Source organism: Linepithema humile, chromosome 6 (genome assembly GCF_040581485.1).
Source record: "Linepithema humile isolate Giens D197 chromosome 6, Lhum_UNIL_v1.0, whole genome shotgun sequence".
NCBI classification, from domain to species: Eukaryota; Metazoa; Arthropoda; class Insecta; order Hymenoptera; family Formicidae; genus Linepithema; species Linepithema humile.
In genome coordinates, this window is record NC_090133.1 from 20,276,139 (window position 1) to 20,299,550 (window position 23,412).

The window sequence follows — 23,412 nt, forward strand, 5'->3', positions numbered from 1 at the left end:
ACTGTCTAATTTTTCGCAGAACTATCAATATGCGGCCAGCATATCACACATATGCTCAAAAATGCGCGTTTTTCGGGTAAATTAATTGTTTAAAAAATTTTCTAATTATTTTAGTCGTCAGAACTCTTTGGAAAAGCAATGTACTCGCCCAGAACTAGAAGAGAACTGTCTAATTTTTAGCAGAACTATCAATATGCGGCCAGCATATCACATATATGTACAAAAATGCGTGTTTTTCGGGTAGAATAATTGTTAAAAAATTTTCTAATTATTTTAGTCGTCAGAACTCTTTGGAAAAGCAATGTACTGGCTCAGAAGTACACGAAAACTCTTTAATTATCAACAGAACTATCAATATACGGCCAGCATATCACATATATGTTCAGTGTCCTCTATTTTTTATCTGCTAACTTTCCGTAGCAGATCATTTTTTTCGATCGGTGTTTTTTTTTAAAAAATCACCAGAACTATCATTAAAAACTATCAGGAACTATAGAACTCGACTGCATGCGACAAGAACTCTCTTTTATTTTTGATCTGCTAGAAAATGATCTGCTACGGGAAGTTAGCAGATCATTTTTTCGATTGGTGTTTTTTTGGATAAAATCACCAGAACTATTACTAAAAACTATAAGGAACTATAGAACTCGACTGCATGCGACAAGAACTCTCTTTTATTTTTGATCTGCTGGAAAATGATATGCTAGGTTCACGAACATGACAGTAAGGTACAGACAGAATAAGAAAGCGAGCTCTAACAGCAGACTGACTACTACGCACGCACGCATCATCCCTGACACGTACGTAATTGCCTAGATTCGGACCGCGCGAAAAAAGGTGAAAACACATCGGTACAAAAACAGCTGTTACCTGGGTAGCGGATTCCCAGGCTGAGCTCTCGTACGCCCATGTATCAATCGAAACGGAGGACAATGTAGCAGAGAGTGCGGTTGGGATTTAAATATAATAACCCGCGGCGATCGCGCGATAAAAAATGTTTTTAAAAACCGATTTCACATATTTATACTTTACTGTTTCTAGAGTACTCAAATTTAATAAATTTTATATTTAATAGCTTTTAATTTAATAAATTTAATGAACTGATAAATTGTGAGTTCTTTACATTGCACAAATGTAGAAAATTTAATTAATTATGTCAAGTTATTAATTTGTTATTAATTGCATTCTTCGAAAGTTCCAATTTAAAACATGACAAAAAAATTAAACTAGCATTACTTTTTCTCCTAAAGATAAAGTTCCAAAAAAAGTTACACTTCCAATTATTATAAAATCTGATAAACATAATTTAAATTAAAAAATCAATCAAATTTTTTAAACTTTAATTGCCCACAATTGTAAATAAAACAAAATAATTATATATAAAATCTTTATCGTTATGATAAATTAATAGTATAATTTTTACAAAATTGATATTTAAATTTTCATTAAATATGCTATTATTATAATATAATTTTATAACAATATAATAGTATTAAAATATCAAAATAAATACAAATAATTATTTAAAAAATAAATAATACTAAAATTTACTCACCAGTCGATGTCTTCATCGTTGCAGTCCATAGTTCCGCCTCCAAAACACTTACACGGCACTCCCGAATTTATAAACGCGATACACTTTCAACCGACAAAAAACGCGAAACACACGCGACAAAAACTCTACACTCCCGAAATACGTAAAACATTTCAGAAAGAAGTCGTTAAGACTTCGTATCGTGCCTTCGGTAAGCAACGTGCGATACAATACAAAAGAGGCGATTAGCTTACAAATGTCGAGAAACTAATAATCAGAATTAAACTAAATACGACACGATCATCCGTTCTTTGATTTAACATTATTTACATTGTCAAAAAATGTTGAGAAAGTTTAAGATATGCTGATAACATTGCATCAATGCTTGATGATACAACAAAAAATTCTCGACGCAACGGATAGGAATAATTTTACAAATTTCGAAAGATTGATAATCACGACCGTACATACTAAAATTTAGTAATATTTATATAGTATATTTTTTATTATTTAATAGTCTACGTGTAGTGTAGTAATCGCCCGTCGCTTACTTGAAAAGCTCGACATTTGTTTGTAAACAGAATTCGTTTCGACGAAACTGAACGAGAACGGAACGCAAAATAATAAACACTCACGTCCGATATCATTGCCGTCGCGACCTATACACTGCTTTATACACAAGATTTCGCAGAATCATGGTGACGTGATTTTTCGATAAATGCAAACGGCGGTTGTCTTTGCAAGAAATAGATCATCAAGATTATACGCACCGAATTCACTTACTATGACAATCGCTCGCTGCTTCTGATAATCGCAACCGTATGCAGTAAATAATAATTCACGGCAAACGCCCACTCGATAACCTCGACATTCGTTTGCGTACAGGATTTATTTCGACAAAGCTAACGGCGCACGAAACGCGAACAACTTACTTGTGTCCGACATTGCCGCCATCATCCGGTAGATTACTTCACGCACGATAGATTTCGCATAGCTTAGTGACGTCATTTTCCACGAATTCAAATGGCGGTTAATATATGTAAATGGCGGTTGACTTTACGAAAAATGGATTATTAAAGTTATACGTAACAAATTTGCTCACCGTGACAATCGCCCACCCCTTAATTCGATATAACCCGTTTCTGCGGCAAAAATACTTTAAGAATTTTCGGAAAATTATGCAATCACACATCGAGGATTGGCGATTCGGCAAGCAATGTTCAACACGACGCGACGGAACGAGAGGTCTTAGAAATGTTGAAAAACCGATAATCGCAACCGTATGTGGTAAATAATAGTTCACGGCAAACGCCCATCGCTCCACTCGATAATCACAATATTCGTTTGTGTACGAGATTTATTTCGACAAAACTAACGGCGCACGAAGCGCGAACTTACTTGCGTCCGACATTGTCGCCCTCATCCGGCAGATTACTTCACGCACGATAGATTTCGCATAGTCATAATGACGTCATTTTCCACAAATTCCCTATAAATGCAAATGGCGGTTGGTTTTACGAAAAATGGATTATCAAAATTATATGTAACGAATTTGCTTACTATGACGATCGCCCGCCGCTTAATTCGATATAACCCGTTTCTACGGCCAAGATACTTTAAAAATTTTCAGAAAATTATGCAATCGCGCATCGATGGTTGGCGATTCGGCAAGCAATGTTCAACACGACGCGACGGATTGAAAGGTCTTAGAAATGTCGAAAAATAATCGCAATTGTATGCAGTAAATAATAGTTCACGGCAAACATTCGTTGCTTCACTCGATAATCACGATATTCATTTGCGTACTTACTTCGACGAAGCTAACGGCGCACGAAACGCAGAACTCACTTGTGTCCATCGCCGCCGTCATCTCGCAGCTGCTTCACACGCAATAGATCTCGCGATATATCGCGATAGTCACGTGACTTCAATGAGCAATGAGCTTTATAGAAATTAGATCATATATCGATTTACTCCCCATGACGACCGTTCGCTACTCGATTCGGCATAACCCGTCTCCCTTTTACGATCAAAATATTTGGAGAAAGTTCGAAAGACGATACAATTACGCATCACTTGACAATTCAACAAATAATGCCTAACACGATACGACGAATGCGAATGTGTTTTACGTGTCAAAAGACTGTTAATTGCGACCGTACACGTTAAATAACAATCTACAGCCCATCACTCGACTAGATAATCCTGACATTCATTTGCCTAAAGAATTTACTTCGGTGAAAATAAATGCACGTGAAACGTAGAATAACACTTACTTGCATCTAATATCACCGCCATCGTCCAACAAATTGCTATGAACTATTTCACTACAATAGATTTCATGACGTCACGATTGTATAATCGCGTTCAAATTTTCAAAAAAATAGAGCGCGAATTATAATTTTTATATTACCAAATTGTACATACATCTGTCAATTATTATTATATATTCATATATTTTATCTTATTATAGTCAATATAAATAATTAACAAAATAAGATACATTGATTGTTTATTTATGCAATTTATCTTGTGTTATAATATAAAAAAATATTAAAAAATAGTTTAATTAAATAATCACATAAGAAACAAACTTGCGAAAAATATGCCAGTTTAATTGCAAATTATACTACTTACATATAATAAACATCTCTTATTAAAAAGACATTTTACGTAAAACAAAATTTATCGTTTAAATTACTATTTTTATAGATTCCTAAAAAAGAATAATCAATATAGTAATAGTAATAAAGAAAAACAATTATTTTTAATAATAGACAATAATTTATTTTTATGTAAATATGTATATATGAGGTCGACGTGCTACTGTGTTTAATATATGTGTACTATACACAATACATATGTTTATATATATATATATATGTGTATAAATAACATACACCTGTGTAAGCACAGACAGAAGGTCCAAGCCTTATGTACGCAACTCGCAACAGTGGTATTTCCGCTCGCCAAATAACAAGTTGTATACATTCAAAGCCCAATTACGCGTATTATCCAGTATTCTGTGCACCACTTCGGACTTCGACAATCCAAAGTATCGACAGTATACCGGGTGAACTAAACAAGAGAAATTGATCTATAGCAAAATGTTTTCTATCATCTCAAATAACATCTCAATTTATACATTTTACATAAAGACTATAGCAATAATTAAAGTTACAATTATATTTTAAAATTAATTAAAAAATAAGATTTTATTCAACTTCAGAGAGATTTAAAGTCTTTTTTATATATTTAAATTTAAAGAAACGTAATTTTGTAATAAATTTTTTAAATATTAAATAATTCTTTAAGTTAATCATTGTCTTGTTTAAGCATCTTGGTAATAAATTTCAAATCTTTTTACATGTAGTTTCCTTTTCTAGTTCACCTTGTATATATTCACTATACGCATACGTATAGCGGACGTTTCTCTCAAATTTTCAATCCGCGTTCGCCAAGGCACGTCCGACCGATAGACTCGGCCTACGAGAGGCATGACGACAGGTCCAGATCGTTATCGATGTTGGGATATATCTATCGATGGATCAACCACCGATAGTCGTCGGAACGATGGACTCGCAAGGGGAATGAGGAGCATTGCGAGGGCGCATATGTGTGTATCGGTGCGCACAATTCACAGGAGGGTGTAATAGACGATGTAATCGGCATCCATCCTATGCGTGTAGTATCGTGTGTACATACAACGGATTGTCTAATGTAGGACATGTGTTAGGTAATCGAATTCTGCAGTACAAATTTCACATTCTTTTCCACTTGTGCAGGTCATATTTAAGGGTGATTTTTAGTGCGGTTTTTACATGAAATCTTCGAAAATAATACAGAATCCCTGAAATTGTAATTTTAATTTTAAAATTGCCAATAGAATCAATTTGTGTGCGTGATACGTAGTGCATGTTATCAATATTAGATATTACTACTGGAATAAAACATTAATGTTATTATATTAATTAATCATTCATTAATTATTGTACTATTTGTAAAGCTAAAATAAAAATTAACAAGATCGAAATTTGTACAACGTTTTTTCTATCAGTTTTTTCAACCTTTGACATTTTTTGGAATAGACAAGAAAGTTTGGATAAGACAAGGAATTTTGGATTAAGACAAGAAAATGCATTATATCATATAAAATCTTGTATAAATTATTTATTCAAGAATCCAGTATTTCTGTTAATTTTAGTACGTTCAGTTTATATGTACATTCATATAAAAAAATCAAGCTTACCATAATCATTAAGATCCTTTTATGATCTCTTTGCTTTCATCTGAATTCTACGACTTTTGCCTAATCTTTGCTTTCCCTTTCCACCTTTTCCTATTCTCCCTACTCCCGGTTTCTGTGGTCGTTTATATTCAGAAACATCAGCCGAACTGCTCTTTGTGTTCCACTTACTACCACGTTTCTTACCTCCGTAACCATATTTATTGGCCTTCATTTTTGCTTTGAATTGTGCCTTTTGATTTATTTTGCGCTTTAGCAGTTTACCTTGTGCTTTCTTCTTGTCATCCAAAAAGTCAAGATCTTTTCGCATTCCTTTACGATACTTTTTAACTTCTTCAAGCATTTTTCTTTTCTCCGCATGTTTCTTCAAGGTTGCTTCAACTTGCATTTGCTTAGCCACCTTCTTCTGTTGTCTCAGTTGTCTTACCTTTTCTGATCTTTGCACTATTGCTTGTTTTTTCACCAAATGTTCTCTTACTTTCTGCATATGATTGTCAGTCTTAGCCATCTCAGCAAAATAATCATCTGGTCTAGTTGTTGATATACCAAGCTTCTTTAATTTAGCAATACCATCTATAACAGCACCCTGAGCTTGTCGATGAAACATGGTTTCCCTGCGAAAGTCATTTAAAACAGGATCTTTGGCTGGTTCATACTGAGGTAACTTCTTATTTCCTTGTAGCTGTTTAGCCCGTCTTACTTCTTGTTCTTGCATTTGAAGTGCCAACTCTGGTGCTAATGGTGCTGGTGCATTCACAATATCTAATTTCTCAATCCATGGCAAGTTCTGTTTTAATTCGTTCAACTTTTGCTTCATAAGATTCTACCATTTGTAAAATAGAAAAGGTTAGATTAGGTTAGATTGGAAAATTTTTAAATCCATTATCATCTTTAAAAAAAAATCACTTACAACACAATTTTTAGGTTGTTTATTTGTTTCGACTACAGCATTGAGACCCGGCTTCAATAATCCCTTGGTGAAAGCTTCTTGCAACTAAGCACGTGATAAAAGATAGGTTAGAATATATACCAAATAAAAGTAAGTATAAAAAGAAGCGATAATATTTACCTCTTCATCGGATGAACTATATTCTGAATCTGTTTGTGATATTGACATTTTGAGTCTTTTTCAATATCTTTATTTAACTTTGTTTAACTTACTGGACAAAATCACATCAACAGTTTATATCCACGATTGATGATCGTTCCATGCTCCACGGTTCTAGACCAGTTCTACACTTTATAGAATAGAGCTCAAAACACTTCTCTGGCGACATCCATCGGGCTGTCCCGAAAATTCATTCGTAAGGTAAATGCCAATAATAAATAAAATGAGAAAAAATATTTTGTTTCTTTTTACTTTCTGATAAAATAATGTATCTATATCAAGGACATCAGACAGAATCTAAAAATAGAAGTAGAAGATTAAAAAAGTTGCCTTCTATGTTAAAATTTTTATACTAGTAACAAAGATAATAAGAAACCCATTACAAGATTTATTTCGTTATATGATTTGTTTACAAAAAAGAAAAATCATAGCATTTTTAGGATACACTTGTATATTTCTAATAATATATTTATTATATCTAGTTCATTCACGATTTCACAAAATATAAAAAAAGATAAAAAAAAGACTAGAAAACTGAAAATTAAAGGCAAATAATTAAACAATTAGAAATTTTTAATTGGTGACAGTGGCGTGATTTATTTTACTCGATTCCAATTGAATTTCACTTTTTTTCTATTTTGCGTTGTATGCGTTGTCCTTGTTAGTTTCGCGTGACTGACAATGGCACTACGATGCTTGGTAACGCAGCCGTCGATTGGTTGGTAGCGTAAGCATGGAAACGAACTGACCAATCACTGTGCACACATTCGCGATGCGTCGTATGCGCAGAAATACCATCTCCGCTCCTGTCTGACATATGTTATGCTCGATGCCAGGATTTTTGTCGCAGCTGGTTGAATGACGACGACGAAATATCATGGCGGAAAACGATAAGAAGGCGATGTCACGTTTAATGAAACTTGCGAACAAATTCAACTGCTTTTACCTATCAGGTAAGTGTAAACGATAAATTACAGTCGTACTATTCCATATTATCTCGATCGACGCGTCTCTCCATCGTATGATCGATAGGAACGCGCGGCTACCGTTCGTGCGGACCACCAAGAATATTGATTTCGAGTGTTGTGGTATTTGTCGTTCGCGTTTCGAAGCGAAATAATGAAAAAAGATCCAAATACATATATTACATGATTATCGGCGAATCGCGCGCTTCCGATGCGTCACGTCATCGACGCCATCAACGAATCATTCCCGAAAAAACAAATTCCAAAATTCTTGATTTTTTTGTAATGATAAATATAATTAGCATTAATTTTTGGTATAGAAAGACTGATATGTACAGAAAAATTTCGATATACAGAGTATTTCTGAAAGAGCTACCAGTTAACACATTTAGGATTTGGTGGAATATATAAATATTTTTCTTTGATATGCATAAATACTATTCTTCTAGAGAAAAATTCTTTTCTCTAGAAGAATAGTATTTTTCAGTATTAGTACTTTTTATATGTAATATATGTATGAGTTTATGATAAATTTTTATAATAATAAATAATTTTTAGCAATTATCCTAAAATCATGATAATTTATATGAATATCAATGATATTTATATAAATTATGAACATACGTTTATTCTTTAGGTTTACATGCAGGAGAATGTCGGGCTTTTGTTGTCGATGGACAACAAGTTGGTCTTATACGTCCAGATGTGATGAAAGAAATATTAAATCACCCTCAAGTGAGTTTGGTCTTCTCGTTGTTTTAGTATTTGTTAATATATACTTTTATATTTGTATGTATTGTGATCTCATCAATTCTCAAGGTATTTCAAGTACATCCTGAATATGTACAATTAAATCCAGCTTTTCGGGATTATACTGAAAGAAGTGCACGTGTTGATGAAATATTAAGGAAATGGAAGGCAGGTGGAAAATTTGTCACATTAAGGGGCTGGAGAGAAGAATGCCATGAAGTGCGTGCTCAGTTCAATACACTACCGTTGTTTAAAATGGATCGCTCAGCTACATGTATGCATAAGAGAAATCAGTTTTTTTACTTATTTGTATATAAGTAAGTAAATAATGAATTATCACGATCACGTAAATTATGTGTGTTTTAAAATAACAGGTTTATTTGGAATTCGAAAATATGGAGTAGATATTAACGGCTATGTAATGGATCCTGTAAAGGGTTTATCAATATGGTTGCAAAAACGTAGTCCGAATAAACAAACGTGGCCTGCATACTGGGATAGCATGGTAAGCGGTGGACTGACTGTTGGCTATGGCATAAACGAAACCGCAATAAAAGAAGCTGGTGAAGAAGCTGGAATACCAAATCATCTTATTGCGAAACTCAAGAGCGCTGGTTGCGTATCATTCTTCTTTGAGAGTGAGAGGGGTCTATTTCCTAACACAGAATTCGTATATGATCTGGAACTGCCGCCCGACTTTGTACCGAATAACAGTGATGGAGAAGTAGAGACCTTCGAATTACTTCCCGTTAATGAATGCTTAGAGAGGATACTTTCTCCACATTTCAAGACCACATCTATACCAGTTGCGCTTGACTTTTTAATTAGACATGGATACATCACAGCAGAGAATGGTAAGATGCTATTTAATTAAATTCGATGTTTTATTCACTGCAGAAATGTTTGAATACGATTTACAAAGAACTCTGTGTGACACTGATTTGTTCGTACGCTTCTGTTACAGAGCCTAACTTTATACAGATTGTGGAGTTACTTCATGTACCTCTGCAAACTATGTACAAACATCGACACAAAACTAGTGATGAAATGGCCAATGGTGAAGCGATCAAAGCTTTAGAAAAAATTTAAGTTTCTCTAGATTTTTAATTTTACTGCGCTAAAGGCTATGAAATTTATGAAATGAACAAGATTATTCCTTTTGCTCTAATTCTTCATTAAATGTTGACAAATTTTATATTAAATGCAGTTGTACACATATAATACTTAAATCTTTTTCTTATTCTTAAATTATTAATACAGGGGTATAATACCCATTATTATTATTATTGAATCAAACGTATTTCTGCATTCATTTTAATGTATTAATTGCATATCTTGTATTGACAACGAAAAAGAGAAACTCTTAATACGCTTCATTAATTGCATTGATTATAACACGTTTATGCGATCTTTGTAACACATTTTCTTCCCCATTTTATACAGTTTCGTGTGATTCATAAAAGAGAAAAGACTAGAAATTTTTACAACTTTTGTATTGTGAAGTAAACTGTTGACTATAATAACGTACTTTGATTAATAGAATGAAATTATAAAGATAATTTCTTCCATTTATAATAGTTATTTCCTTTTTTCTATAACAAATTAAATTGTACATATAATTATATTATGTTGAAATGCTTTTCAGAGTAATTTGCCATTATTACATTTAGCACAACAAAATCGTATGCTAATTATATTAATACATGATTGTCAACCGAACAGATGCATTATAATAAAAGCAAATAACATTAGATGATATTGACTTATACATAAAAGTCAAACCAAAAGTATTATGGATACAGCATTCCAGAAAACGAGTTTATTGATAAGATTATGTTTAAGGATCAAGAAGTAAGCCTTTTTTGATAATTTTAATTATACTTTTGTATTTACAGCGCAGTACTTAAAATAGCAAATTAATAATCTGCGTGACGTTGAAATCATTCACAGTATTACACAGGTCAACATTATAGCAAATCAGTAGAATGTATTTTTTAAAGTTAAAAAAATTTACAAAGAGATATATACATCTCTCTCTCTGTCTCTCTCTCTCTCATGTGAATATGTGTTCAATCGAATTTTATTATCGAACAAAAAAGTACTGAATACTGTTGAATACTCAACATTTACTTAACATTTTTCTTAAAAACTCAAAGCATTTTTAAACTATTTATCATATTATATTGTTTATCGATAATATTTTAATATTTTGTAAAATTAATTAAATCTTAAGTACTTTTAATATAAAAACTCAAATATTATTTATATTATTAATACGTATCAATAATTCGACAAAGCAAAAGCACACAAATTTAATATTTGAATATAATATATCTTTGTTCATAATGGGTTCATAATTTTTTATTTTAAACAAAGCTAATGTTAATATAAATAATTATATTGTATTGTGTTCTCACAATATTTGAAGATAACATTTCGACATTATTATATTTGGATGTATCGTATTTTAATTGTATATAGTATTTATTTATGATTCTCAATTTTTACCTTTATCTTTAATGGCAGTTTATCGAATTATATATTGCATTAATATTATATTATCACTTTATATCGATGCATTGTGAGAGCATCAATAACTATTTGTTATTAACGCCACTCATGTGATATATTTTAAATCGCATTTTTAAAAATTGTTACATATACCTCATAAAAAGCATAAATACTTATTTATATAAAATAATCTGTTAATATTCTTGTTAAATTCATTGATACAGAAACCGTATTATGTGTATGACTGTGAGATCCAATATCATGTGTTACATCATTTATGGTAAAATATATATTAATCTATTGCATTATATATATATTGCATTTATGCACAAAGGGGTACGCAAAGCACTTGTACCATGCCAAAAATCGAAGATTTACAAATATCTGCTTCAGGAAGTATGAGTTTTGAACACATCGTTAAAATTTCTGTAATATACACAATAGAATAGAATAGTTTGAATATATATTTGAATCTTTTAAAGCATAATTTCGTACTCGATAGATACTGATGAATTGACATTGCGATAATTATATTAAGTATATCGGAAAGTTCTGTCTGCTTTGTGACTAATTAGTTTTTAAAGATTAAAAATAAACAAGTTTCAAAATAAAATTGGAGGAAGTTTATTCACAAAAGATAAAAAGGATCTCATAAATAAGATCAATTATATAAAATAATTACACAAATACATTTTGTTTCTATGATGAGTCATGCTCTTATTTAATAATAAAACAGAACTTTTCGGTAAATCTAATAGAATTGCTACAAATTGTAACAAATTTCTGCAGTCTGGTCCTATAAAAACTAACCGAACTGCGTGTAGTAGATTTTATAAGTTTAATACTTTTGTAATGATAGTGTAACAATATACTAGTCACACTCATCTTTATCACTCTCTTCTAACATTAATCAAACACAGTTTGTGATACATTTACCTTAAGTGAGATTTTGTTTCCTACTATGATTCAGTTTTGTGATAGGGATGGATAGGACTGGTTATATGTTTATAAATTTAAAATAGTATTACATTACATGGTCATGTGCTGATTTATTCAGTTTCGATGCAATAATAAGGAATTGCACAATTAAGATGGAAGTGTTAACGCCTCGATTAACAATGAGACTAATTTAACTGCAGACTGTTATGTGAAATGAATTTGCAAGATTTATAACGTTTTGCATACATGAAAATATTGTATTTCTGAGTGATTATTGTATGTGATTGTATAATACTAATTAGCTTCAGCATACTACTTAGCTTTTATATCCTGTGTTGCAGCCTAAGTATTTATCCACTGTATGAAGAATTATCAAAGAACTCATCAATCATCAAAACAGATATAAAACCAATTTTTTTGCATTGTTACGGTTAAAATTAATCAATATATAATGCGTTTTACTCTGTGATTTCATTCCTTGGATTATTATGCAAGAAAGCAAAGCTTCTTTGCGATAAGCACGACCGATTAATGGCAACGTAAGAAAAGTTATATTAAAAAAAATTATTTGACAAAAATAAAAAGACATTTTGAATAATTTCAACATATTCATAACATAGCGCGCAAATGTTAATGTTCTGAAAAAATGATACACACAACGATAAGAATATACTTACATATATAATAATGAAATTAATGTCTTGGCGCAAAACAATGATTTGTTCTATACAAAATATTTTAATTTTGAAGTAACATGTAATTTGTGAAATAGTTTCTCTTGTAAACTAAATTTTAGTACAGAATTGTGAACTGCATATAGGGGTCTAAAGCTTAAATTATATATATCATTATTCAATCTATTTCTATTTTATTTTTGCAGGTAAAAGATGCGGATTGTTATATTCATTTTATTTATATAGTAATATTAGTAAAAATCTCGACGATAGCATCGATTGCATCGAAGATGTAGCCAAAAAATGTAAGAGGTATATAATTCTAGGATCAAATGATTGTACTTACATAAATAATGAGAAATATTTTGACTGACTTTTTATTACATATAATTCTTACTGCTTATTGTGACTACGTTAAGTTCATTACTTTAGCGTCAAGATGCGAGAGTTATTATTTTACTTAATTATCTCCGTAATCATAAACGAGGATGGATGTGTTGTATTGTATATTCTGCATGTATATTTTGCTATTTGATATATTTAACTAACACTGGTTTAATTACGGGATATGATAATATGGCGTAATCACATGTATAGACAACACATGTGATAATAAAATAATATTTATAATTGACTGTGTGATATACATGATGTCCTAAACACATCCACACACGTATCTCTTTCGTATTATGTAATTAAAAATTATATACATAATTAAATAATGAACAAACAATTGTATTACCAGTTGGGATAATGTACTTTGTCCCGTCTGCTGCATTCTTTATCAATTCCATCGAAGAGAATCGATGATTGTCGAAAACTCGCACTTATGCATATTGTCGAATAAATGTCAACCCGCGCATTTTTCACTTCGGAAAATCACAGGTTTACGAATTTGTCACATCACAGCATACTAAAATAAATGCGATACAAAACGCACTTCGTGTCGCAACGCGTATATACAATAGACTGATTATTCTGCGATCCAATATCATGTACGCACTTAGAACAAGCGAAACGAATGATTACTGCTTTGACTATGACGCGGAGGTTGTCAGATACGAACATCATTATGTTTTACTCGTTTTATATAAAGCAAAGTACATTTCGCTTTTATAGCTCTTTGGTTTTGTATTGGTTTTAATCTGCGATACGAAGAAACGTCACTAATCACGAACACTCGCGATAAATAATAGTCGCTCGCCACTTTAATCAGCATAAAAATTCGCACTTGTTATATATTTTTCACAGATAATGGGAATATATTTTTAACAGAAATATGAGTAATCACAGAACGTTCGCGCCCTGTTTTGAACAACGTGACGTAGTAACTATGACAGCTGAAAGATAGCGCTCATAGTTTCGATATCGATATGTCGACCATCGACGCATTCAACACTTGACTACATTCAAATTGGTCGGCCGCCATTACATTTCATTATTTTAGAAGACGAAGTGCGAACGCTCTGCAATCCAAATATTATCCAATTAATCGCGTAATTAAAAGAGCGCTAATGAGTATATATTTCTATCGGGAGTGGCGATTAAACTAACGGGCGAGTGTCGAAACTTGTATTTATTGCGGATGTTCGCGATTAATAATGTTTCGTCGATTGTGTCGGACCGTCAATTCAACCAGGTTATAGTTCTGGTGAGTATAGATTTTGTTACTACAAATATGTACAATCCTTTTGTCTAATAAACAAATGGCATACTTTTCATTAGACATAAGAAATGTTGATATTTAGCTTGTCAAAAATCAAGTCAAACATAATTATTTTGTATACTTGTTAGTATCTGACGATCTATGACGTCAAGATAACCGTCATTTATTTCGTTCGTTTTAAAAACATATATATGACATCTATTGCGTTGTAGCAAAAGTAACGTTTAACTTCGCGTTTTGTACCGTGTCGTAGGAAATCTGTAATATTAATCCATGATTTTTTCAAAAGCAAAGTATAATTAGAGTTTTATTCAATAGTGTGTGTGTAACTAAGTATGGATTCTTCCATCGAGCTGATACGGAGCTCTAATATGGAGTTTAAGGACTTTGAATTTGCAGCGAATCAAGCAAACTTCAATACCCTAGCTGGTGAGTATAATTCTTGATTCGTTATTTAATTAAGCACATAATTGTAATAACGCACACATACACAATTACTATTTATATTAATTAATGTTCAAAAATATTTATTAAACATTAATAAATAATAATTAAAATTTTTATACGTAAATATGTATAAATATGTAAAAATTAATTTAAAGAAATGTTGCAAAGTTATATATATTAATTGTTCTAGGTACAGCTGAGAAAAAGCGTGCTTAGGGTACAACGACTGGTGAGTAAATTCATTTATTATTCAGATATTTATTCATAATTGTATAATTACAAAACTATTAGCATACAAAAATGCTAATATCATCTGCTATATTTTTTTATCGAGTAATGTTATATAATTATTAAGAATCATCAGTGGACAATTATATTTTTTTTTAGATTTACATTTTTATAAATAAAAAGTGAAATACAAGATTATTTTCTTTCTATTGTGGCAGTAAAAATTTCAAATTTTGCTTAAATTATAAATGCATTTATTGTTCTTAAATCATAAAATTACAAAATTTTGAAAATTTAAATTATTAAATTTTTTTTATATATTTTAATAATTTAAATTTTTAAAATTTTTTATTTATTATTAATCTTAAATCATAAAATTATAAAATTTTGAAAATTTAAATTATTAAAATATAATTATTAAAAATAATTTTAATTTTCAAAATTGTATAATTTTATGATTTAAAATTAACAATAAATACATCTATATGGTTTAAGCAAAATTTGAAATTTTTACTGTTAAAATAGAAAAAAAATAATTTCAATTTTCATTTATAAAAATGTTGTATATATATATGGCTAAAAAATATCGATACATTATATTTTTTTTACTATAATTTTTTTAATTATGTAAACAATTTTTAGCTATTGCGCAATTTACTCAAATTTGCGGCAAAAAATTCAATTGTCAAATAATTAAAAAAATTATAGTAAAAAAATATAATGTACCAATATTTTTGTTTCATATTAATCTCATTTATTTGCTTATTCGTTTAGTTTTATTATCTATATATCATATAAAAAGCATATATAAAATTATAATTAAATACGAAAACATCTTGAATATCCATAAATACTTGGAGAACATAAATTAGCGATATTAAATGATTATAGAGTGATCCATTCTCGAGAACGAGAATTTACGTTCTATTGTAATTATCAATTGTTTTTACTATTTACTTATATAATATTAAAAAGTTGAGAAATTGCGAGAAACTATGTTTCAGTAAATTTTTAGAAAAAAAGTTATTTGCTAGAAAGGAAAAGTTATTACCAATTTCAATATCTCTTTGTTTATGAAGCGTGCATATCAAATATGGGCATATACAAAAGTTGTATCTGAATATGAAGGATTAATGCATAACTTAAAAAAATAAGCTTTTCGTAGAGAGACACACACGTCTGTTATTTCTACCGTCATTTTATCATTGTAATATGTGACAGTTTGATATCGATTTTCGCACTATCCAAATAAGCAGAAAGCAAATCGTAAATACGAAAAAAGGGCAATCGTCTTCGATACTTTGCGCGAGGCACGTGCGATCGCAGACCATACGGCTGTCACGTCGTAAATCACCGGGGCAACGGGGTTTGTTACGTTTCTCTTGAGATTTATTTTGGTATTACCGATAACCTTGCGATGATAGTCTGCGTCCACATCACACCCTTTCGCGAGTCTCCTCTACTGCCTGTTTACACGGTTCACGTGCTCTCCGTGTATCTTAATCTCTCGATCGGGAAGATTAATCCCTGTCAGCGGGAGTTCGAAGATTTGTTGGCCGATCGCGGCCAACATTCCTTTAGTCTTTGCGTAACTCTGGCAGCACCGAGATATTTTTTACAGCTGCACCCAACGGTATTTTTTTTGAGAGATGATTATTGATATATGATATCCTAAGATCTTTATGTAGTTCGAAATATAAGTGACTCGAAATTTCACCCTGTACAATGTATCTCAAAATTCTTGCAATCTATGAATCAATAATCACTGTGTAAAATTACATTTTATAACAGTAAATATCATAGTATTATATAGTTTAAAAATGATACAATCAATTTGTTAATTTCGATAATTTCTATAGATTCTTTAAAAACGGATATGAAAATAGCGTAATTAACGATTGCGCGATTAGTAACAATAATGCAAAGTCAAAAATTGTTTGTAGCGACTTACACGAAATTATTTGAACGATAAATTAATTTAAAATGCTAATGCTAGTAATAATTATTGATTATCTACTGACTTATTACAAATGACCTTTTTTACATGAAAATAAATAAATAAAAGTAGAATCAAATAAATTGATTGCAATCTTAATAATAAAAACAATTGAATTTGTCATTAAGAAAACTATCCAAACACAGAAACAAAATTGAAACAACAACTTTTATTTGCAGAATTTGTCAGAAATAAAGTAAATAAGTCTTGCGACATCCTTCATTAATTTTTTATAACTTTCTTTTCACATTTGTCCTTACTCTTCAGTTACTCTATTTAACGAAAAAATATTTTTAGTCTGATTATTTTTGTCATATGCAATTCAATTGTATTTTGAAATGTCTTTTATCTAATTGTTTCAAATCTTTTTTGATCCAAATTTTTTCTACAGAGTTTTTCTGTATCAGTGTGTAAGTCGCACAGCATTTTTCAAAATAATCGTTGCGTTGATTTACGGAGGCATCATATCCGGCCTAAATTTATATTGAGAATATTATGAGGTTTCGCGCACAAGCGAGCAGATGCATCTCGTTTGTCGAATAGCGTAAAGCGCAAAGAACGAACGCAACGCAAAACGGGCGAAAGCGCGAATAGCGGTGACGGAGTGGTTGCGTGGTGACGCTTGACCCGTTTAAAAAAGATCATCTCCCTCGCATCTGTTGCTGAGACGTTGAACGAGAAAGAAAGAGCCATTGCGAAACCGTCTACGAGGAAACGTCATTTTTTATGCTCTTTTCATCCGCGTTCCCTTAAAGCAGAGAGGACCGGCGATTAAAAGTGCTCTGTTGCGGCTAGCTCCGGTTTGCGCGAAACGTAAATTCGCATTATGCACATGTTGCTAAGTAACTTTATAATGCATCTTTTACACAAGATTCACCGTGAAATTAGACGATCACATATAGTATTTACTATAGCATTTAATATTTCTTATTCCTTTATATGTGTTAGATTTCTTATTAAATTTTTGAAATAATTTATGTGAGATTTTTGAATTTTTGCATTATTTTATATATTTGTTTTAGTAATAAAATTTAAGTCTTAACTTAAAAATTATAACAAATTAAAATCTAGTTGAAATTAATCGAAGACCAAGATTTTATCATTTTAAAATATTGTTATTATGTCCCAGAAACTTAGCTCTATTTAATTGCTCTAATCTCTAACGTTAAATAGTGAAATCTAGATACTTTATATCAATAGATCGTTGCATATCGATTAAACATAAATTAAATGTTTGATTAAAGGAAATTATTAAAATTATATGATGTTAAAATAGACTGTCGATATTTCCTTACGGTACATCGGAGTACTGCAAACATTTTCTGCATGCTTTTCAATATTAAATACTTTTATTTTGAATTTGTGACGATAATAATTGATATTCAGTAATATTAAGTAATTAGTGAAACTATATCTTATTAATTCAAAATATAAGCTAGAATATCGTTAATAAAAAGTCGATAAAATGAGGTAACAAGTATATTTGCCAAAATTGCACTTATTTGTGTGCTGTCTTTTGTCAGATTTTTACAAATTTTATAAATTTAATTAAAATTCATGTGATTTTTCCTACTTTTGACTTGATCGATGCTTATTTTCGCTGTTATTTCGATAAGACACTTAGCAAAAGACAAAATATCAATATTTTTGGTACCAATAATAAACTACCAATACTACTACAATGTCGAAGTATCGTGAACATCCCTAGATTGTGGGGATCGCGGGGGTGAAAATGTGCAGCCGTGATCTTCGCTCGTGGACCGACCTCCTCTTAAATGGTCTCCCCGCCGCCTGGTTACCTCGGCCACGGCGGCAGCTACAACGGCAGGGAGCAACTTTGACCACGGTGAGAACGAGGAGAGAATCAGGGAACGTTGGTCCGAGAGAGATCAATGTGTGCAGCGGTGGGGATCAAAAGTGGAAGAGCGAGAGAGACGGAGTGAGATGATTGGCGGGAGAGAACGCTGATAGAGCGAGACGACAGATCAAAGAATCCGGAGGAGGGAGAGAACGTGCCGATTCGGAGCGTGGTGGGAAGACCGCGAGATCGCGTTGGCGAAATACAAGGAGAGCAAGAGAGAGAGACAGTCAAACAGAGAGGGGGTGAGTAGGTAGAGGGGTAGGGCAAACTCTTCTCGGTGAGAGAGAATCCAACGTGGAGAAAGAGGAAGTCGGGCTGTGAACGCGGGACGAAGACAGCGCGCGGCGAGAGAGAAAGAGTTGGATCCAGCGTGAGTGGAGGGAAAACCACGGGGGCTTTTGAAAAAGTTTTATCTTGTCGGTGCGCTCGGCCTCTCAGACGCTACCGAACGCCGGTACGGTGTTGTTGGGCCACGTCGTGGTCGCGCGGTCTCCTCGACGGCGACGAGTTACGAGTAAAGAGAACGAACGGAGAGAAAGAAAAAGAGAGAATTCTGATCGTGTGCCGTGATTTTTGGTCCCGGTCGATCCTTTCCCATTGTCAGCTTCCGTCCGTTTTGTCCGCCCGCGCGATCGCGGACATTCGCGAAAGAATAGCCGCAAGGACCGCCGAGGAGAAGACTCGACGGAGCGTCATCCGCAGAACGAGAAGGACAGCCCTGTTGTCCTTGGAGGGATCATTCTTCGCTTGTTTCGCCATGCATTGTCGCTGAGGTGTCTCGTAGTGTTCGAGAGAAAGAACGAGCGAGCGAGAGAGAGAGAGAGAGAGAGAGAGAGGAAAGAAGAGAAGAGAGAAAATCAGTAAGGAAGAGGGCGAAGAGGTTAAGAAGTGACTCCTTGCCGGTCGCGACAGACGGCCAGCGACGAGATGAAGAACCGTGTGTTGCTAAAGAGTGCGTTGCTCTTGTTGCTGATTGCGGCAGTCGGCCTGGTGACAGCATCTGTGGTAAGTTTTTAGAGTGAGCTGATACTGAAACCGGATCATCTGGTCCCCGAACTGTTGAAATTACCGGTGATCTCGCGAGATTTCATGATGTTCCGAAAACACGTGCAGCAGCACGCTGCTTTGAAAACGCGTTTAGCAACACGACACTGCGAAATGTATCTCGGTGCTGAAGTCGGTCAGTTCGGTTCGATAAAATCTTCTCTGAAAACTGTATCTGTAATACTACCAAATGATGACTGAAAATAAGAAATCTAAATTAACATTTTATGTCAATTTAATTAGTGATCAATTTAGTAGTTTTGGGAACATAATTTATTACTGATTTTATATGACATAAAATCGAAGCTTCTATGAAATGTCACTGCAAACATATCGCCAATAATAAAATTCAACGTATAGAAAAAATTTTTTTAATTACTCATGATTGACAGATTATATAACGAATGATATATATTAAATTAAATTCGTTATCGCGCGAGAATATTCGCGAATTTATCAGCTGGAGACTCGCGAAGAATTTTGGGAACTTCTTACGGCAGCGATTAGATAGTCCACGCGGTTCAATCACCGCGATTATACCTGTTATACGCCTCACTTACGTCTGATGATAAGAATCGCCGCATAGCTCGCGGTGCGGAGACGCGCTCTCGCAGATCGTTGCGATAGATTCATACGTTGAAGAGCATACAGCGTGACAAATGATTTCTCACCTCTCTTTAGACATGTCAAAAGCATTTTTATCTTTGGATTGCATATTATGATTGCCACATTTTTCTCCATACACGAACAAGGCAGCATCTTGCTGTGCTTTAACGTGCTCTGTTTCGCTCATGCTTTTGAGCGTGAAAAAGTTGAAATTAAAATCGGTTTATGTGATAAAGGCTGAAAAATTTGATTAATTATTCAAATGTATCGCTAATGCCATTGCGAATCCATTTAGTTGCCAGCATTAATATAGCTGTTACATTACTTAACATCTAGAATTTATCATGTATCAAATTCTTATGGCTTGATATTTATGATGTGTTATTTGAGCTTTTTGATTTTTTGAATAATGGTGCGCCGCGATCGTTGAAACGTATCACATGATGAATTAAATGAAATATACAGTGAGTCGCAGAAATAATTACTGTAATTTATTAAATGATGACTACAAATATTATTTAATGATGCGAAGTCCATTTCTCTCTTGGACGCAGGACCGTGCGTCAAGTTTGCTGTCTGAGGCAAGATTGCAGAACGGCGCCTCTAAAAAACGATATGTAAAATATTAAAGAATTTTATGTTTTCTTCTTTTGCATTGGAATGCACTTAATGGGCACGTTGGCATAAATTAAAAAATAAACTACAAATGCAGAATAAATGCCGCGTAAATATGCTAACGATTGTTATTTCCATATACTTTCTTATACTTTTAATGAAAAGTAAAAGTTTTGTGTATACACAAAATATTAAATTTAAAAATGATTATAAGGCGCTTTGGCGGTTTCTCCAATCTGGCGCCTGAGGCAGTTGCCTTGTCGTCTCACCTATGGGCACGGCCCTGCTCTTATAAATCGACTATAAAATAGGATTTTAAATGAGGATAAATTAGATCTTCTCGATCAAAGTGCCTGTGATGAGTTTTGTAACTCTTGCCAGTTTATATTCTTTTCTGTTTTCCTCGCACAAAGAAATCGTTCGATTTAACGATGATCAACAGGTATGGAGAAAGAGGGCCGGTATCGCGGAAGAAGGTATCGGTGTACCTTCGGATCGTCGAAGGTGCCGCGGGTTTAGAAAATACGGATCGAATTGTTATGCGCAACACCGCCAAACTTGTTCGACACGACCGGTAGTGAGACAGCTCCGGGATAATTTGCGCAAATCGATTATATTCCGATCACATCTCGAACTTCGTAGAAGCGGATGCGAGTACAAGTCGAACTTGTGTCGTGCCGAAGTCCGATCGCTTCTGGAACCCGCCAATCCAGCGAAATATTATTCCGCGGATTTTCGTCGAGGCGACATTTCGTCGGTGGTCTAACGTGACATCCTTTGGGTCAGTTTCTTTATAACTTTTGTAGCGCAACTTTATCACGCCTATAATAGCACGCGAATATCACTTTCTTGAATCAAATTTCTGCTAGAAGCAAATTATTTCGTCGTCTTAAACATTCTTGTACTGATTTTTCTGCTATATATTTGCAAAGGAAAAATCTTTTTAAAATTTAGTAGAAAATGTAATCTGCAAAAAAAACTTTACATATATTTAATTTAGGGGATATTCTACTTAGAGTAGTTAAAGTAATTTTATTATTTTGCTCTAGAAATAAAAAATTCTTTGTAAAACTACTATATAACTTATAATAAGTTATAATTTTATAAGCACATTTAAAATATCCAACATTCGTAAATTCGATGTATATATAATATGAATATATTTTTTGAAAACTTCTTTATCTTTTTATCTTTTTTAATAATCTATATAACTAAATTAATAATTTTAATTCATATTATATATATATTTAAAAAATTGACACACACACACAATACATTTGCCATATATTAAAAAAGTTTAGTAATTTTTAAATAGAAATAATGAGAATTATTTTAACAGACTTATTTTTGCGATGCTTTAAAAATGACTTATTAAAAATAAAGATGTGTGATTAATTTTAGACTTATTGTGCTAACAGAAAATTGGATCGAGTATCCGATATTGTACTGTATAATATGATCAGCTAAAATAACTGCTGCTCCAAAATGCAACAGAAGCTATGTGTGATACATGGTTACATTGTGTCGCGTCGCTAAATTTATTTTAAAACTACATTAAAATTTTTAGTAATTAAAATAATGAAATTATAAAACAGCAATAAATTTATTTTGATCGCGCAGATAAATCGAAACAAGTGCATCACCAACACAACCAAGTGACTAGTCGAGATCCGCGCCATAGTATGCTTATTTATTGCGATAACTTAACAATGATTGTGTTATCTCCCTCTGTGAGTATCGAATATCGTGATAACCGGCGATATTGGCGGACAATGCAAACTAGTGAGATGTGCGAACCGCGACTTGGTGCAAAAAGTATCTTACATTTCGCGATTGAGCCCAAATTACAAATCCCAAGTGGTGCTCTCATTCGAGACATATATGTGTGTATCTTTCGTGCGCTATTCAAAGCAACGTGGTAAATGACTCTATTTGAGGCACAACGCCACCGTTGCGGGGATATATTGGGCTGCATTCTCGTTGCGTACACTCGATAGTGCATTGTAATCATTCGGTGGATAAAAATTAAATTTAACAATGAGTATTGATGTCTGCACTTATTTCGTATAAAATATTGCAAATATTAATATCATTTTAAAGAAATAACGAATTCAAAATTTATTCCTTTTAATAATGGTGCAGTTCACGATAACCTCATGCGTCATGATAACCTGACAGATTTGATCACTCAATCAAGAATTTTCGAGGTCCAATTACTGCAG

The 23,412-nt window shown here is 32.6% G+C and overlaps 4 protein-coding genes across 39 annotated transcripts in view; 2 read left to right on the forward strand and 2 right to left on the reverse strand.

The window, feature by feature from the left end:
• The window catches only part of LOC105678911 (uncharacterized), a 264,119-nt gene extending 260,689 nt beyond the window's left edge, over nt 1-3,430 (reverse strand). For all 4 annotated transcript variants that reach the window (XM_067358228.1, XM_067358226.1, XM_067358227.1 and 1 more), the window contains exon 1: nt 1,556-3,430. The gene's annotated coding sequence lies outside the window, so the exon portion shown is untranslated. The remainder of the gene's footprint in view (nt 1-1,555) is intronic.
• A 2,259-nt stretch (nt 3,431-5,689) lies between these two features.
• On the reverse strand, nt 5,690-7,176 carry LOC105671845 (probable rRNA-processing protein EBP2 homolog). Its single transcript, XM_012366341.2, has 3 exons — nt 6,850-7,176; nt 6,691-6,774; nt 5,690-6,603 (listed from the first exon to the last, which is right to left on the reverse strand). Exons 1-3 carry the CDS (start codon nt 6,895-6,897, stop codon nt 5,803-5,805), a joined length of 933 nt encoding a protein of 310 aa, XP_012221764.2. The 5' UTR covers nt 6,898-7,176; the 3' UTR covers nt 5,690-5,802.
• A 437-nt stretch (nt 7,177-7,613) lies between these two features.
• Nucleotides 7,614-13,361, forward strand: LOC105671844 (uncharacterized). The gene is made up of 5 exons (XM_012366340.2): nt 7,614-7,841; nt 8,491-8,588; nt 8,673-8,877; nt 8,978-9,457; nt 9,568-13,361. The coding sequence occupies exons 1-5, from the start codon at nt 7,766-7,768 to the stop codon at nt 9,690-9,692; spliced, it is 984 nt and encodes a 327-aa protein (XP_012221763.1). The 5' UTR covers nt 7,614-7,765; the 3' UTR covers nt 9,693-13,361.
• A 5,810-nt stretch (nt 13,362-19,171) lies between these two features.
• The window catches only part of trol (terribly reduced optic lobes), a 147,506-nt gene continuing 143,265 nt past the window's right edge, over nt 19,172-23,412 (forward strand). For 5 of the 33 annotated variants that reach the window (XM_067358163.1, XM_067358166.1, XM_067358164.1 and 2 more), the window contains exon 1: nt 19,187-19,930. In XM_067358163.1, coding sequence (XP_067214264.1) covers nt 19,853-19,930 — 78 coding nt within the window. In that variant the 5' untranslated portion in view covers nt 19,187-19,852. Of the gene's footprint in view, nt 19,931-23,412 lie in introns of all 33 variants that reach the window. The other 28 variants (XM_067358143.1, XM_067358141.1, XM_067358144.1 and 25 more) reach the window with 14 other exon arrangements.

Coding starts and splice junctions, on each gene's coding strand:
- LOC105671845 (XM_012366341.2), bottom strand. CDS start 6,897: ATGTCAATATCACAAACAGATTCAGAATATAGTTCATCCGATGAAGAG. Junction 6,775..6,849: donor ATAGTTCATCCGATGAAGAG/GTAAATATTATC, acceptor TCACGTGCTTAG/TTGCAAGAAGCTTTCACCAA. Junction 6,604..6,690: donor AACAACCTAAAAATTGTGTT/GTAAGTGATTTT, acceptor TACAAATGGTAG/AATCTTATGAAGCAAAAGTT.
- LOC105671844 (XM_012366340.2), top strand. CDS start 7,766: ATGGCGGAAAACGATAAGAAGGCGATGTCACGTTTAATGAAACTTGCG. Junction 8,589..8,672: donor AAATATTAAATCACCCTCAA/GTGAGTTTGGTC, acceptor TCAATTCTCAAG/GTATTTCAAGTACATCCTGA. Junction 8,878..8,977: donor AATGGATCGCTCAGCTACAT/GTATGCATAAGA, acceptor TTAAAATAACAG/GTTTATTTGGAATTCGAAAA.